Source organism: Gymnoscopelus braueri (genome assembly GCF_963280865.1).
Source record: "Gymnoscopelus braueri genome assembly, chromosome: 17".
NCBI classification, from domain to species: domain Eukaryota; kingdom Metazoa; phylum Chordata; class Actinopteri; order Myctophiformes; family Myctophidae; genus Gymnoscopelus; species Gymnoscopelus braueri.
In genome coordinates, this window is record NC_137617.1 from 47,300,388 (window position 1) to 47,319,465 (window position 19,078).

Sequence of the window (19,078 nt, forward strand, 5' to 3'; positions counted from 1 at the left end):
GTCAGTGGCGGAAAGTAACCAAATACATTTACTCAGATACTGTGTGTAATTAAGTGCAATTTTGATGCAGGCTACTTTCACTTTACTGGAGTATTTCCATTTTTCAATACTTCCAAGATCTACAAGCTCGCAATGCGGCGCGATGCAACACGTCATGAGCTTGTATATCTGCTATTTTTTGAAATATTTTGACATTTGACATATTTTTCAAACATTGTGAAATGGGCCTTATAGGCCGTTACTTTGACACTTCAAAGACTTGTACTTGCAACAGGAGTATTTCTACATTGTGGTATTACTACTTTTGAGTAAATAAAATGTGAGTAGGCCTTCTTCCACGTGAATTAAATATCATTGTGTGGAGGGAGCCCTCTCCTCCTACAGTATGTGTCTAGGCCTGCTTTAGTTTTTAGTTTTCGTTGCCAAAAAAGAACAGATCTACGAGTTAACAATGGCCCACGATGCTACAGGTTGTTGGCTTGTTTTTTCACAACAAATGTGATGGTGATTGATTTGAACGACCGCGGCAAACCATAGTTATAATCAAACGAAAACAAGCTGCAACTAGAAAAAAGTGCTCCTCAGAGCACAGGTCTCCGCCAGGTCAGGTAGGTTATTGTGGGCCAGCAATGTTCGGACTTTAGTTACTAGTTACTTTGTAGATTTGCATTATTATTACAAAACATACATAACCACTTCAGCCCTATATACATTTCGGCAAAAATAGCCGATCTACAAGCTAATGTGACGCATTGTGAGCTTTTAGATCTGCTATTTTCAAAAGATTTTAATACATTTTATACATTTGAAAACTTTGAAAAATGGCACATTCTGCATAATGAGTACTTTTACTTTTGTACTTTAAGTATATTTTCATACCAATACTTTTGTACTTTTACTCAAGTAAATTCTGAACTCCTGACTTGTACTACTTGACAGTACTCACATAGTATTGATATGTGAGTACTTTTTCCACCACTGATAGGTGCGTTGCAATTGATGTGGAGTAATTAATCACACCTGTCGGTTCTGCCAGAACTTTCAAACGGATATGACACTAGAGGACAATATAATTGTACTATTATCAAACAAAATATGAAAACATATCAGACGGTCCACATTTCCAAAGAGGAAAAGGTGTGTTTAGTAAAATATCTCCACTTTTCCATGAGCTGCACACGCAGCGACGCCCCTGAAATGATTTCTGCGCTGAACCAATGAAAACTTCCTCTGTGCTTCTAGCCTTTCCTGGCTGTGCCCTGGGCTGGCTCCCACAGTGTCAGTTTACTTGCCACTAGTTCTGGATGCCTGACGCAGTGCCCTGCCAGCGTCCTTGCATTATGAGTACTTATGAGTGCTTATAACTGTAATTATAGTGTTATAAGCATACTACGATGCTATTATACTTGACCTTAAAAGTCATTACAACATTTGAATGTGTCATCACGATTTATTGTTGTGAAAACATAAGTATTTATACAATATATTACTAGGGAGGAAGTGACCAGATATTGAATGATGATGTGAAGTGATATTGCATATTGAATGGAGCAGCAGAAAAGGGCAATGGGGCCGCCCTGGAGAAGGGCCAAGAATAAGGTGAGTCGGTGCAACTGAGACAGAATCTGCCTCCTCACAGAAGACAACACTTCAGAGCAGCTGAATGAGGGAGGCTCACAATCCCAGACTGTGGTCGGGTGTGAACGCTGTATTATTTTAGTTCATTGACGATCTGAAGGTACTGTGGTGGTGGAAAAAGTATATATTATTTTTACTTAAGTAAAAGCATCAACACTGCAATGTAGAAATACTCTGTTACAAGTAAAAGTCCGGAATTCCAAATATACTTGAGTAAAAAGTACAAAAGTATTGGTATCAAAATGTACTTAAAGTACCAAAAGTAGAAAGTAGTCATTATGCAGAATGTCCCATTTAACAAGTTTTCAAATGTATAAAATGCATAAAAAATATTTTGAAAATAGCCGATCTACAAGCTCACAATGCGTCGCATTGTGAGCTTGTAGATCGGCTATTTTCAAATGGCCGAAATGTACAGTATATAGGGCTGAAGTGGTTTTGTAATAATAATCAAAATCTACAAAGTAACTAGTAACTAAAGTTTTCAAATAATTGTAGTGGAGTAAAAGTACAATATGTGTCTCTGAGATGTAGTGGAGTAGAAGTAAAAGTACAGAAAATTGGAAATACTCCAGTAAAGTAAAAAATACCTAAAAATGTCACTTAAGTACAGCACTTGAGTAAATGTACTTAGTTACTTTACACCACTGGTAGCTATTGTGTAATTATCCTTTGGCCCGTCTTTCTGGCCTCTCTCAGTAGTGTGTATGCTACGCTACTGTATGTGTTATATACCGCAAACTCCAGTTTTAATTGAACACTGTATAAATAAAGAGACCCATAAATTAGGCATTAATACAACATATCTTTACACTTCATTAACAAGCTTGGCTTTACAGGCATACCTGACCAGGCTGTCCTGCACATCCAGAATTGAATAGGTGGACAAAAGAAGCATAAAGTATAGGCAGAAAAGGATGAAATTCACATATAGAATGTGGTCAATCAGATGGGGCAGACAGCTCTCTACAGAAATGTGTGTGTGTGTGTGCGTGCGTGTGGGTGTGTGTGCGCGCACAAAGATTCTGTCAATGAGCCAGCAAGTGTGTGGGTCCCAGATGGCTCAGCGTGGATCTGCAAACTCACACTGCAGCAGCAGCTACAGAGCGCATCAGCAGAACACAGAGCACACCCACTAGCCTCACCTCATCTACAGAAGCAGACCTGGGCAGAAAATAATTAGAGTCATGATTTATCTCGGATGGACAATTAAATATGCAAAAAGTTCACTGCAAGTCAAGCTCTGTCCCAGATTTATCTATAGGCCTATAGTAGATTTGTGAATTTAAAAAAAGATAACAGTAAAAGAAAGGCCATTGATGCTCACTAGGCTATAGGAAAACATTATCACTACTAATATAATAATTAGATAATAATTGGTATTATGTCAATGTAATTTCATCCCTTGAATTTCACACAAACATCCCTGGCCTTAACCTTCACTAATTTCAATAACTAATTACACTCAAAAGACATACTGTAGGCTACACTTGGGCCACTGACAATATTCTGTTTGAGTCGCTTTAAATACAAATAAAATCCTCTGTGTTAATGTATCCATTTGAAACTAAATGTAACCAAATGCACCCTCAATGGTCCATGTAAATGAACACCAAAGGTTTAACTGTGTAGAGAGTGCGTCACAGTGCTGAGGCGTGTGCTTTCCCTCCCTCGCCTATATAAGCCCAGCCACTCGCCTCTTGCTGCAGTGTGAGCATCCTTCGGTCCAGCCAAGATGAGTTTCACGTTGGGCCACCACCACTACTATGGCCAAAGTGCCTCCTACCCCAAGGCTCGGCCGGCCTCGGCCTCCTCCAGCGGCTTCCACTCTCAGCAGCAGCAGCGCCGCCGCCCCACCTACAGCCAGCAGCCCCCCATGGACGGCCGGGAGAGCTATACCGGAGACGAGAGGAGGAACGAGAAAGAGGTTCTCCAGACTCTGAACGACCGCTTCGCCGGCTACATCGACACGGTGCGTAACCTGGAGACGCACAACAGGAACCTGGAGGCGGAGGCGGCCGCCCTGCGACAGAGCCAGGCCGGACGCGCGTCGGTCGGGGAGCAGTATGAGCGCGAGCTGGGCGACCTGAGGGCTCTGCTGCAGCAGCTGACCGGAGAGAAGACGCGCACTCTCCTGGAGCACGAGCACCTGGAGGAGGACATCCAGCACCTGCGGGGAAGGCTCGAGGACGAAGCTCGCAACCGGGAGGAGACGAATGCCGCCGCACGGGCCATGAACAAGCACGTGGACGAGTGTCAACTCACAAGCTGCGAGTTGGACAAGAAGCTGCGTGAGCTGGAGGACGAAGCCGCGTTTCTGAAGAAGAATCACGAGGAAGAGGTGGCCGAGCTCCTCGCGCAGATTCAGGGCGCACAGGCGAACTTCGAGGTGCGAGACTCGCTAAAGGCGGACGTCACCAGCGCACTGCGGGAGATCCGCTCCCAGCTGGACACTCATGCCAGCACGAGCGCAGTGCAGAACGAAGAGTGGTTCAAAGTGCGCATGGAGTGTCTGTCAGAAGCAGCTAAGTCTAACAAGGATGCGATCCGTGGCACCCAGGGGGAGATCTCAGAGTACCGCCGCCAGCTCCAGAGCCGCACCATCGAGCTGGAGACTCTCCGCGGTACCAAGGACTCCTTGGAGAGGCAGTGCATGGAGAGCGAGGACAGGCACCAAGGAGATCTCCACTCACTACAGGAGACCATCCATCAGCTGGACTCTGAGCTGAAGAGCACCAAGTGGGAGATGGCCGGTCAGCTGAGGGACTACCGGGAGCTCCTGAATGTGAAGATGGCTCTAGATATTGAGATCGCCGCTTACAGGAAGCTACTGGAGGGCGAGGAGACCCGATTTTTGTCAGGAAGCGGTCCATACTCCTTCCTTGAAAGCAGGATCTCTGACCACTTGATGTTGCAGGGAGATGAGTTCTCTGATACAGTCATTGCGGCGGAGCAGACAGATGAGACCCAGGCCACTGAGGTGACAGAGGAGGCCGGTGAAGAAGAGGCAGAAGAAGTTAAAGAGGAAGGTGATGAAGCTGAGGAGGAAGAAGAGCAGGGCGAGGAAACCAAAGATGAGGCAGAGGAGAAGGAGGGAGAGGGTGAGGAAGAGGATGATGACAAAGAGGAAGGAGAGGAAGAGGAGGAAAAGGGTGAGGAAGAGGAGGCAGGTGAGGAAGAAAAGTCCAAGTCTCCTGCAAAGGCTGCTTCTCCTCCATCCAAATCCCCCCCCAAAACCCCTCAGCCCAAATCACCCGCATCTAAATCACCTCAATCTAAATCACCACCATCTAAATCCCCGATGCCAAAATCCCCTGCCAAGTCCCCTGCTGTCAAATCCCCCGTAGAGGACAAATCCAAGTCCCTCGAGTCAAAATCCCCAGCACCGGAATCGCCACCAGCAAAATCACCTACAGCCAAGTCGCCAGTGTCAAAGACCCCACCCAGCAAATCCCCTGAATCCAAATCTACCCCTCTTCCCAAAACTCCGGAACCAAAGTCCCCAGTCAAGGAAGAGGCCACACCCCCAGCTGCAAAAGACACCCCCAAGGAGGAGAAGAAAGTTGAGCCTCCTGCCCCTGTGAAAGAGGAGAAAAAGCAGGAGCCCAAAGACAAGGAGCCCGAGAGCAAGGCGGAAAAAACGGATGCCAAGTCAGAGGAATCCCTAAAGAAGGCAGATGCTCCCAAACTTGCTGCTCCCAGCAAGCCTGCAGAAGACAAGCCTGCCCCCAAAGACAGTCCCGCCCCTGCTAAGGACGAGAAGCCGTCCCCACCCAAAACAGAGGACGAAGTGGAAGTGAAGGCCGCCCCTAAAGCAGAGCCAGAGAAGGAGACCAAGAAAGAGGAGATGAAACCAGAGGAGAAAAAGGAGGAGATAAAGGCAGAAGAAGAGAAAGAGGAAGGTGATGGAGCTGAAGAGGAAGCAGAGCGGGAAGATGAGAAGTCCAAGTCTCCTGCAAAGGCTGCTTCTCCTCCATCCAAATCTCCCCCCAAAACCCCTCAGCCCAAATCTCCCACTGTCAAATCCCCCGGATCTAAATCACCTCAATCTAAATCCCCGATACCAAAATCCCCTGCTGCCAAGTCCCCTGCTGTCAAATCCCCCGTAGAGGACAAATCCATGTCATCCGCATCCATGACCCTCGGGTCAAAATCCCCAGCACCGAAATCGCCACCAGCAAAATCACCCGCAGCCAAGTTACCAGTGTCAAAGACCCCACCCAGCAAATCCCCTGAATCCAAATCTCCCCCTCCCAAATCCCCTCTTCCCAAAACTCCGGAACCAAAGTCCCCAGTCAAGGAAGAGGCCACACCCCCAGCTGCAAAAGACACCCCTAAGGAGGAGAAGAAAGTTGAGCCTCCTGCCCCTGTGAAGGAGAAGAAGCAGGAGCCCAAAGACAAGGAGCCCGAGAGCGAGGCGGAAAAGACGGATGCGATGAAGGAGAGCAAGTCAGAGGAATCCCCTAAGAAAGCAGATGATCCCAAACTTGCTGCTCCCAGCAAGCCTGCAGAAGATAAGCCTGTAGAAGACAAACCTGCAGAAGACAAGCCTGTAGAAGAAAAGCCTGTAGAAGACAAGCCTGCAGAAGACAAGCCTGCGGAAGATAAGCCTGTAGAAGACAAACCTGCAGAAGACAAGCCTGTAGAAGACAAGCCTGCGGAAGATAAGCCTGCAGAAGACACGCCTACGGAAGATAAGCCTGCAGAAGACACGCCTGCCCCCAACGACGGCACAGTCTTTGGGAGGATTGTCCTCACCAGGCAAGCCCCTGTCCTGTCCCTAGCCCCTGCTAAGGACGAGAAGCTGTCCCCAGCCAAAACTGAGGACAAAGCGGAAGTGAAGGCCGCCCCTAAAGCAGAGCCAGAGAAGGAGACCGAGAAAGAGGAGAAGAAACCAGAGGAGAAAAAGGAGGAGAAGAAGGCTGACAGCACAGAGGCAAAAGACGGAGGGAAGACTGAGAAGGCGGAGAAGTGAGACTGCGAAAGCTGTGATCAAAAATCAAGCTCAAGATTGTGACAAATGAATATATAAATATGTATATATATATATGTATATTTATTGAGATCTAAATGTCAATTATATTACATTTACAAATATATAGGTAAGACTTTAACTTGCTCACTGCGCACCTTATTGCAGTTTCTGCTGATGGCTGAACTGCACCGTTTCACTCTCCTGTCTGTAATGCTAGGACAAAGATGACTGTGCAATGTATAAACTGTTGAGAATATGCAAAACAGATGAATAAAAGGCAAAGAAAAAAAATGACTTTGTTGTACCTTCTAAAGACATTAAGTAACTAAACGCTTCAATCAAACGTACAATAAGGCATTTGAAATAGCATAAAAATTACATTTCCCCCTAACCTGGTTGAATGTTAGTCGAAGAAAGGCTGGTTAAAAAGCAAGAAAATCCTCAAGGAAAAACGTCAAATCTGACACGTTGTGGTCAAAAGCCTGGGCTGTGATCAAAAGTGTAGATTCCTCTGGGCGTTGGTGATGTAGTCCTCTGGTCTGCCCTCCCTCCCACTGCTGCTGCTCTGGTGCTATCGGGTGCTATTTTTGCTGACTCACTCGCTGTGAGGACAGTTATAAATAAGAACGTTGAAATGTGCACCTTCCTCCTCGGACATATGATAACTTAAAAAAACGGGACATTGTGCTTAACGAAATGCTTTGTGCGCTCTATAAATAATTCAACAGCACACTGTTTGGCTCTGGAATCCAAAGGGAACCGTCCTCCTGGCAGATAAATATCCAACTTTACAATGCGTTTGTTTGCATTTAAGCAGCCAAATGTGGCATCATTTGTCACTTTTTGATGCATTGTAAACATACTTGTTGTAATAATAATAATCTGCTTTTAACCCTGTATAATTATAGTTATAAGAAGTCAGTAATGCTCATAAAAATCTAACAGAACTGCCACACAACTAATCATAACTAATCATCTGATCTGGGGAGAGAAAGATTAGTATTAGTATGATTATTATTAAAACGTCTGTGTCGGGTAGAAACCTCATACGTCCAAAAACAGTTACTTTTTCGGGATTCAGGAATTCAAAAAATAGCAAAAGTAGCAGATCTACAAGCTGATCAGCTACTTTTGATGCTTTTGTGTGACGCTGTAGTATGATCAAGTAGGGCGTTAATTTACACACAAAAAAACACAAAAAGGTTAAAATATAGAGATAAGAGGTTTCTGCCCGACAGCCAGTGGTGGAAAAAGTACTCAAATGTTTTACTAAAGTAAAAGTATCAATACTGCAATTTAGAAGTACTCTGTTACAAGTAAGTCCAGAATTCTAAATTGACTTGAGTAAAAGTGCAAAAGCATTGGTATCAAAATGTACTTAAAGTACCAAAAGTAAAAGTAGTAAAATATTTGAAAATAGCAATCTACAAGCTCACAACGCATCGCGTTGTGAGCTTGTAGATCTGCTATTTTCAAATATCCCATGTATAAAATAGGGCTAAAGTGGTTAATGTATGTTTTATTATGTAATAATGTATATCTGCAAAGTAACTAGTAAAGTTTTCAAATAATTGTAGTGGAGTAAAAGTACAATATTTGCCTCTGAGATGTAGTGGAGTAGAAGTAAAAGTATTGGAAATTGGAAATACTCAAGTAAAGTACAAATACCTCAAAATTGTACTTAAGTACAGTACTTAAGCAAATGTACTTGGTTACTTTACACCACTGCCGACAGCAAAGAAAAGCAACACAACACTCTGCTGCTGCGTGTTTTCTCTCAGCTGCACAACACACTGATTATATATTTAAATATTAGACATCTGCTGCAAATGTTTCTCTAATACTTGTAACAAGAACCATTTCTGCCTCATTGTATTTATATTTTGACCAACCATGCACCTTACGTATATTTGACTGTGTAGTTAACCCATCATTTTACATTTAAACTTTGTTTTATTGATCTTTTTGCACATTAATAATGTAACAGTTTCATTATTTGGTTCATGAAACGTGCCATAGAGGGAAACGGGGAAACATACATGCCTTCACACTGAAGGAACCACAACAAAAGAGTCATTTTAGATTTGAAGATCTACCAGTTCATAGAGCTATGAGCTTGTAGATCTGCTATTTTTTATTTTTTTTTAAATCATGAACATTTTTTCAAATCTTTGAGTTTTTCAAAGCAATTTTTTTTTAAATCAAATCTTTGCTTCTGGGGATTCTACAAATGTCTTCTAAATCCTAACAGTTTTTTTTTTTAAGAAAAACCTATGTTGCTATAATATCAGTGGTTCTCAAACTTTTTTCATGTCAAGGACCACCCAAAATGATATGTATTTGTCCGCGGAGATCTACAAGCTCGTAGCGCGAGCTTGTAGATCTGCTATTTTTTAATAGCCAAAGAAATCTAAAGTGACACAGATGCGTTCCCGGTCTTAATGGGCTAACATTGTGTCTTCTTGTTATTTGACTTGGTGTTCCCGCTCTTTTTACACCAGTAAACTTGTGATGCGACACGGTTGAAGTTGTAATAACTTTCATTTTAATTCAGTAAAATGTGTAGATATATTTAAAAGGGGGAGGAGGGGGGACAGTCAAGAAACAAGTGAATAATTTAATGACTTGATTGGATCTAGTTGACGATTTTGTTGCCCGCTTCATTTTTACAAGGAGACTAAATGAATGAACATGAAAACATTAATTAATTAAAACACTGACACAGTCCACGCATTCTGCTGACGAAGTCGCTGGTATCTTGCCAGTCGTATTGGTACGTAAAGCTGCCAGTCATGGCAGCTCCCACGGAACGGCACGGGCACAAGTGAGCGTTGTGATGTGGTCAGTGACACAGAAAAGATGTGGTGTTTCTTCCATCCTCAGCCAGTATAGGTCTTCGCAGTGGGAAGGGTGTCATCCATGTAGTGTTCACATGGATTAAAGGTTTCATGACATGCTGGTTTACAAAACATTAAAAGTCTTTATCATGGTCCCTCAAACGTGTATTAAAAGGTTTTAACTGAAAAATCCATGGCAGGTTTTTTTCTCTCTGTGTTCTGAGGCTTTTTGAGCTGCAATGAAATTTGCCTGCGGGTGTCGCTGTTGAGGAATGTTGCCTGTCTGTTGAGGAATGTTGCCTGTCAATCATCGCCTCTGCTCCCCCCCACCCCCCAAGGAGAAGGATAGGGGAGGGGAGGGGAAGGGAGGAGAGGGGGCGGGATTAATGGACTGTGACATCAAAGTCCACGGGCCAATCACAGCACTTTTCTGAGCCTAATTATTCACAAAACCCCAGACCACAGAAAATCCACTGATTGTTCAAAGTTCAGTTTTTTGGGTGTAATTGAGGCAAAAATAAAATAAAAAATGATGTCATGAAACCTTTAAAGCAAAATAAAATCTGGCGACTGACAATCTTTGTATGGCGAGTCCTAATATGTGATTTGTGAAACAGTGTGAAAAGAACAATTAACAGAGACCATTAGGGTTTTATGGAAGATGCTTCAGAACATATTTGCTAGTTTGACCACTTTAAATGCTTCAATCTGAGAAATAATAACCGAAAGTTCCGAAAGCTTTGACCACTTTAAATGCTCTAATCTGAAAATAATAACCGAAAGTTCCGAAAGCTCTCAATGCGTCGCAGACGTGTCATCCCAAAGCCTATACCACTTGTGCAAGGACGCGCTGTGATTGGCCAGTAGCCACTTTGAGAGGCAGCTGGGGCAAACGCTCTCGGCAAAACATGATTTACGATTCCGTGCCTATCGGTGAGATAGGCACGCCTCCGTCGCGGTCAAAAAACATTACCTTATCGGCCCAAACCAGTGGGGCGTGGTTTTTGGTCGACGAGAGGCAGTTCCGCGTTGGTCACAGAAGCGGGGGCGTGGTTATAGCACAAGCGGTACAGGCTTTAGTATGTCGCGTCGCAGACGCATTGAGAGCTTGTAGATTTGCTACTTTCGCTGCGCAACATGCTCCCATATGGAACCCAAATGACTGAACTCAGTCGTGACCATCCATGACTGTTCGTATCAGACAGCACAAGGTGTGTTTTTTACTGTGAGGTCAGCTGCTGCCCACTGCAGCACGACTCTCTGTATTCCCTCTCCTTCATGTACAGCGTGTCGTCCTGGAGCGTCGCCTTCACCGACTCGTCCACCGTCAGCCCCAGGGTGACCTCCTTGAACACCCGACACTTGGACAGCTGCAAGGCGGGGAGGGTAACGCGGTTAGATTCACATACAGGAGACGTATGCTTATGACATTGATTTGTTTTTTTTATCGTTGCCGTTACCATTTATAGTTCAAATTTAGGCATTTGGTAGAGGCTTTTTATCCAGAACGAGACAAGTACGAGATCGGAATAAGCATGAACTCTTGTCAATAAACTACAATAGAAATAGTCACATGAGTGGAGTGCACAGCTAGAGACAACAGTGTAGTGTCTCAAAGAGACTAGGATACCAGGTTAACAAAGCAAACCTCGCATCTGTCTAAACAACATGACTGTCATAATAACATTCTTAACATTTGTGGTCAATGAAAAAACATGAGAACAAGTGACCAAGATATATCTGCATGGTAAACTAGCAACAATTGCAAGAAAATGTGGGAAAAAGGGGTACAGGGAGAGGTAAGTGCTAGGGGGTGAGGTGGAGTCCATAGATTAAAGTAAAATAAAACTTGACGACTGAACTGTATGGCCAACAAGTACTAATATGCGATTTGTGAAACAGTGTGAAAGGAGTACCCCACACTAGACAATGTTTAGGAAGCCAATGTTAGCCATTCAGGATGGAATATGAAAAAACGGACAGATCCGTCTTGATCACATGACACAGTGTAACGATTTGCTAGCCTGGCTCCGGTGACGCTGTAGAAGGCAGGGTTTTCTCGGCTGAAAATCTAACCAGCAGCCGGGCCCAATCGGGATCGGGATAACCCAGTATGAACCAATTATAATAATGTGGTTTGCAAAAACCGGCCTCCTGGTGGCGCAATAACTTGCCGATCTCAAACATTTGGGCCACACAGTTTCGCAGCGATCGGGCCGACGGTGCCAGAGATTAGATCCTCGCAGACGGACACACACACACACACACTAGGGATGGGTATTGGCAACAATCTCACGATACGATACGTATCACGATACTTGGGTCACGATACGATTATATTGCGATACGCATCACGATACTTGGGTCGTATCACGATATTGGGATATATTGCGATATATTGCGATATATTGCGATATATTGTGATATATTGCGATATATTGCGATATATACATATATCACAACTACATATTGTTTATATATACACTACATATTGAGTAGCTGCAGATCTTTTTATTTTATTTTTTTTATCGCGATATTGATACTGGAGTATCGATACAGTATCGCGAAATAAAATATCGCGATATATCGTGATATCGATAATATTGCCCATCCCTAACACACACACGGATGGACGGACGGACAGGGTGCAAAACATAGTCTCGGCCATGCCTTCGGCCTGGCGGAGACAATTAGTGTTCACTCTAATTACCTCATGGAAGTGGAGCTTCTTAAACATGGCGATGCTCACAGGGTTGTCCAGCCCGATCTTCGCCTCGAACTTCTGTATGCCCAGTCTGGTTATTCCTGGTGGAAGGGAACGCATAGTGCAAGTGTAGATCACCCCATTATGTACAGTACACACACCATTACACTCTGCACACTTACAGTAAGCGTCATTGATGGTTCATCTGCATGAGGTTGACACTGGCCAAAAATAACAGATCTACAAGCTAACAACAAGTTGCATTGTGACACATTATCTATCTGTTCTTTGTGGCATGTGTCACCGTAATACAGAGCTTAAGTATACAAATCTAAATCACACTATAAACTAGGACCAGTGCTGGTCAATAGGACTTAAAGGGACATCATTATGTTTAAGGATCATTGTTCTCTCTAAACTTCCTTAAATGCTAATAGACATTCAGTGATTGATTAAGCCAGATTCATTTTTTAACGAGGTTAAAGAAAAGGCAGGTTAGAGAGGAGATGATTATGGTGAATTAACTGTTGCAACATTAAATATATCATATGGCTCACTACAACATCTCTTTCATAAAGGACAGACAGACATTGTCCATCAACATCTAAGAACTGTTATAAGCTTATGGGTTGGAGAAGTGAGCATGTCATGGTTTTTGGATAAAACCCAGAAATGTCTTCTATTTAGATAGATGCTACAGTAGTTAATATGATATCCAGATGTATGTTGGATATGCATGTTATTTATAAGAATGTATGCTATTTTCTTGACCACAAATGCTACAGTAAGAATGTCTATCTGAATAGACAGATCTTAGGTTTGATGTTTACCTGGTATCCTAGTTACCTTGTAGCACTTCATAGTTTTCTTTGCTAGTTTTCTTTTTCTGTATACCAGTGGTTTTCAACCAGTGGTCCGGGGACCACCAGTGGTCCTTGAGTGAGTACCAGGGGGTCCCCCAGCAATATGTGTTAATAGCGTCACAATCATTTTTAACCACGTAGCTTTGGCTATTCAAAAATGGCAGATCTAGAGTGCTATTTTTGAAAAACCTTGAAAAAGTGTGCATATCTTTGAATATTTATATTTTTTTAAAGCGAAAATTAACTGACATCTTTGCTTCTGGGGGTCCCTGGCACAAAACATTTTCAATTGGGGGTCCGCGGCCAAATGTATATCAATTTAGGGGTCCTTGGCATGAAAAAGGTTGAAAACCACTGCTGTATACCATGTGAACGTGGTTAACTATTTTGGAACGATTGAAAGCCAGTAGCAGCAGATGTTCCTTGAGGAGCTGTACAGGAAGCCACTGTTGCCACCTGCAGGCTGCTTACCGTAACGCATCATCATCAATGTCACCTCCTTCCCCAAGCCTTTACCCCTGTAGCTGGGTTCTGTTGAGACAAACAAACAATAGGTTTACGCCCTAGAAACCATTATTTGTAGTACAGTGGAGCGAGACAGGAAAATGGGAGAGAATCGGGGAGTGACATGCAGAAAATCCGCCTGGCTCGTGATTCCAACCTGGGACATGCTGTTAGGGCATCAAAGCATGTGTGGTACCCGCCTTAAGCACTCAGCTATTGGCGCCCTAAAGATCAATTATTTTTGTTAGCTTCAAATCAAATCAAACTTTATTTGTATAGCACATTTACAACAGCCCAAAGCCGGACAAAGTGCTGAACATGGTTAAAAACAAAGCCATTCAAAGCATAAACAAACATCAACAAATAATATGCATTGACACAGGACAGCAAAAGACAATGCAGAGTTAAGACAGATCAGGAGAGCCCCCGCTCCTCAAATTAGTCGTATGAACGACCAGCAACAACCTGTCCGCAGACCTTAAAGCCCTATGGCTGGGATATAGGGCTCGAGTGCATCAGAAGGATAAGAGGATGACAGGCCGTGAAGGGTTTTAAAAACGAATACAAGGACCTTAAAATCTATTCTAAAATTAACAGGGAGCCAACAATGAGTGGCCAGAACTGGGGTAATGTGGTCACGTTTTTTAGTGCCAGTGAGGAGACGGGCCGCTGCGTTCCGGACCCGCTGCAGACGCCTAAGTGACGCCTGATCGATGCCAGTACAGAGTGAGTTGCAATAGTCTAGTCTGGAGGAGATAAAAGCGTGGATAACCATCTCCAGCTGTTTTTGCGGGAGGTAGGCTTTGACCTTGGCTATGAGTCTTAGTTGGAAGTAAATAAAACCAAGATTTCTGGCAGAGGAATGGATATTTGAATTTAAAATGCCCAGGGAGTTGGGAGGGTAGGGCGGGATGATGGCTTAAGATTGTTTTGTTTTGTTTTCGTGAGAAAATTGGCGTCCATACAGGTCTTGACATCGTGTAAACAGGTGAGAAAAGGCCATGTTGTGCTTTGCGAATATTGATCCTAGGGGTAACATATAGAGTAGAAATAACTCTGCATGAGAGGTGGGTCTCGGGTGATGCAAATTCCCCAACAGTATGTGCACAGAGAAGGTTCTCTATGAGAGGTAGGACTGGAACCAAGTACCAAGGACGGTGCCTGAAATGCCAACATGGCGTTCTAAGCGTGATAATAAAATGTTGTGGTCAAGTGTGTCAGAGGCCGCCGAAAGAACGAGCAGCACTAGTGCAGCAGGGGTACCAGTGTCAACTGTTCAAATTAAATCAGCTTGTGTCATCTTGTAGATCAGTTATTTTCGTTAGCTTGAAGATCAGTTATTTTTGCTAGCTTGTAGATCAATTGTTTTTGGCAAGTGAAGTGACACCGTGGTACCACAGAGTATAAATGAATTCCTGTGATGTGTTCATAAGGTGAGGCGTGCGGTCGTTGACGGGGTCACCTGCGATCATGACCTCCAGCTCGGCCAGAGACGGGTCGGCGGGGTCGGTCAGGAAGATGTTGACGTCTCCCACCATGCACTGCTCTTCCTGTACCATAGGCTCCGCCCAGCGCTGCTTGTCCAAGATGATGAAGGTGCATTCTGATTGGTGCACAGAAAGAAGGCAGGCCAGGAGAAAAGATAGAAAGGAGAAAGTCATTCATATTGGTGGTAAAAAAAAAAAATTAAAACAGAGCCTTGCTGTCGGGCAGAAAGCTCATACCTCCATAATTAAACTTTTTGTGTTTTTTTCGTAAATTAACGCCCTACTTGATCATACTACAGTGTCACACAAAAGCATCAAATATGATCGTCAATGATAATCATTCATCATCATTTTAAGTCATTTCCATATCAACGGATATTGTTGTCTAGCCCATTAAAACCAGTAAGGCATCTGTGTCATTTTAGATATATATATATATATATATATATATATATATATATATATATATATATATAAATATAAATCAGCATACGTTTTTCAGAAAAGTGTTAGTATTTAGAAGGCATTAGTAGAATGGGCCTCAGGTCTAATATAAATGGGTTAGATATGGACCAGTATGTAAATAAATATCTGAAGTTGTGCCTTAACTGTTTTCCTATGAATACATTATGAGGGGAGTGTGGGGAGGTCACCCTGCCTAAGATATTTGAAACACTTGTATTTCCCTCTACACCAAAACTCCCCAGGTTCACAGTGAACTTGTAGACCTGACATTTTTTACCAAATGTTCACCTCAAGATAGAGACGCTAGGGTTAATTTAAGGTGAAGTTACTTCTATAAATAGTGGAATATAAATAGTGTAAATGGCTTTTCCATCCATCCATAAAGCAAACCGTGTGTGTGAGTGTGTGAGTGTGTGTGTGTGTGTGTGTGTGTGTGTGTGTGTGTGTGTGTGTGCCGTACTGTCATCGTCCTCTCTCCAGTCCTTCTGCATGTCATACTCCTGTTCTAGGGTCAGAGGTTCTGACGCTGTCAGCTTCTGTAGCTCCACAGACTTCATCCATTCATGATACCTGCAGAAACACACACACACACACACACACACACACACACACACACACACACACACACACACACACACACACACACACACACACACACACACACACACACACACACACACACACACACACACACACATAGAATCAACTTTAGTGTCACATCACAGGTTTACAGGTGTAAAACGGTGGCTGAAATTCGTTGTGCAAGCTCCATGGTTTCTGTTATTTTCATAACAAGGGGCGAGGGGGAGAGAGAAAGATATTTATCTACATATTTACACATAGTAGGTAAGACATAAGGTGCACATAGCAGCAGATATACTGTGTACTGTACACAATATTCTATATCATGTATGTGTATATGCTATCTCACACTCACTCTCACACACACACACACACACACACACACACACACACACACACACACACACACACACACACACACACACACACACACACACACACACACACACACACAGGCCAGGGACAAAGGTTAATATTTAAACACTGATCTTTTCCAATGTAGGTAAGTTCAACAGAAACATCAGCTTTTCCACTGCTGCTCTTGTAACACACACACACACACACACACACACACACACACACACACACACACACACACACACACACACACACACACACACACACACACACACACACACACTCTTGAACAGATGAAACGTAATACTCCATTCATGAATTCTACAGTACTAACTAGGGGTACAAACTACAAAGTTAATCAAATTAATGTATTTAAAAGAAATGATTAATTTAAATACAATCATAGGAAAAAATAGCACTATTGTACAACAAAGTATAAAACAGGGCTTATTGGCTTATTAAAACAGGGTTTAGTTGATTACTATTTCAAATTAATTTGATTTATCACATCAACTCTTTCATATAAAAAAGCCTTCTTTATTACTCAATGAATCAGAAACGTAATTGATAGAATAATCACAAAGAAATGAATCGATACTTGCAGCCCTAGTAATAACACACACACACACACACACACACACACACACACACACACACACACACACACACACACACACACACACACACACACACACACACACACACACACACACACACACACACACACACAGCTGTGATTAATAATAACAATAATAATAATAATATATAATAAATGACACTAGGAGGGAACAGTTAATAATAATAATTATTATAATACGTATTAATTCAAGATGACACTAGGAGGAGAGAACAGCTCATTACTGTGAATAATAATAATAATAATAACAATAATAATAATAATAATAATAATAATAATAATAATATGTATATAATAAATGACACTATGAAGAGGGAACAGTTAATAATAATAATAATAATGTATTAATTCAAGATGACACAAGGAGGAGAGAACAGTTCATTATAATATTACTAATAAATACATATATATAATAATAATAATAATAATAATAATAATAATAATAATAATATTATATAATAATAGTAATAATATGTATTAATTCAAGATGACACTAGGAGGAGAGAACAGTTCACTATAATATTACTAATAAATACATATATATATAATAATAATAATAATAATAATATATAATAATAGTAATAATATGTATTCATTCAAGATGACACTAGGAGGAGAGAACAGTTCATAATAATAATAATAATATGTATTAAGATGAGAACAGTTCATAATAATAATAATAATATGTATTAAGATGAGAACGGCTCATTACTGCACAGTAATGATGACAATCATTACTACACAAGCAAGATTCAAACGTATTTAAAAAAAAGAGCAGATCTACAAGCTATCAACACGTCGCACCGCGACGCGTTGATAGCTTGTAGATCTGCTCTTTTTTTGTGCCAACCTTGCACAAAAAAAACTCCCCCAGAAGAAGAACTAACGGTCCAGTGTTTACATGAACATTAAACACTAACCTGGGCACGTGGTCTGCGTTATAAGGCACCAACACCACCTTCTCCCCCTCCAGCAGCGTGTTCTCATTCATCCTCATGGTTCTAATGTGGAAATGTGAAGTTATTAGAGGCTTAAAGTTACTAATAAATGATTATTATTCTCCTGTCTGTGTGTTTATCTCTGTTTGCCTACATAATGCTTCCACTTCCTGCTGCGCTGTTAGAGGTTCACACCGCGGGGGGACGTCGCCACCTACTGGCCGGGAGCGGAAAGGAAATGTACTGTACTATGCATGCAGTGGTGTAAAGCGACTAAGTACATACTTTACTTAAGTTACATTTTCAGGTACTTTTGCTCTACTGGAGTGTTTCCACTTTTCAATTGATTGATTGATTGATGTACTTTATTTAGTAAGACATGAGAACAACAGTACATGGAAGTACAAATTCACAATACAAGGTCTACTAAACTGGGAGACTCATTAAGCACTGAGCTTGTTTAAGATGAGAACCCCATGCACACAAATCATGATGACATATAAGAGACAGACAGATATACACACTACTATACAGTACGTCATACAATCAGCTTACAGGTTACTGTAAGAGAAGAACATTTCGGGGAGGGGGGGTAGGTTTTGACTTTGACAGGGGCCATTTTCAAAAGTATTTTCAATACTTTTACTTCTACTCCATTACCTCAGAGGTAAATATTGTACTTTTACGCCACTACAATTATTTGAAAACTTTAGATTAACTAGTAATACTAGTTACTTTGTAGATTTCAATTGGTATTACAAAACATACACATTACCCACTTCAGCACTATTTAAACTTTGGCTTTTTGAAAATAGACGATCTACATGATCTACAATGCGTCGCATTGTGAGCTTATAGATCTACTATTTTCAAAAGATTTTTATACATTTTATACATTCTGCATAATGAGTACTTTCTACTTTTGGTTCTTTAAGTACATTTTTATACCAATACTTTTGTACTTTAACTCAAGAATTTTTTTTATTCAGAACTTTTGCTTGTAACAGAGTATTTTTGCATTGCAGTATTGATACTTTTAACATGCAAGTACTTTTTTTCCACCATATATGGTATATGGAAATGATTTTATT

At 41.9% G+C, this 19,078-nt stretch overlaps 2 protein-coding genes across 2 annotated transcripts; one reads left to right on the top strand and one right to left on the bottom strand.

Annotated features, from left to right (window-relative positions):
• Nucleotides 1-3,373: 3,373 nt before the first annotated feature.
• On the top strand, nt 3,374-6,613 carry LOC308105192 (uncharacterized protein; the record flags this gene model as incomplete). Its single annotated transcript, XM_080455827.1, has 1 exon — nt 3,374-6,613. One exon carries the CDS (start codon nt 3,374-3,376, stop codon nt 6,611-6,613), a length of 3,240 nt encoding a protein of 1,079 aa, XP_080311953.1.
• A 2,522-nt stretch (nt 6,614-9,135) lies between these two features.
• Nucleotides 9,136-18,148, bottom strand: nat9 (N-acetyltransferase 9). The gene is made up of 6 exons (XM_080455960.1): nt 17,970-18,148; nt 15,934-16,043; nt 14,984-15,124; nt 13,489-13,548; nt 12,161-12,255; nt 9,136-10,820 (listed from the first exon to the last, which is right to left on the bottom strand). Exons 1-6 carry the CDS (start codon nt 18,044-18,046, stop codon nt 10,671-10,673), a joined length of 633 nt encoding a protein of 210 aa, XP_080312086.1. The 5' UTR covers nt 18,047-18,148; the 3' UTR covers nt 9,136-10,670.
• Between the last annotated feature and the right edge of the window lie 930 nt (nt 18,149-19,078).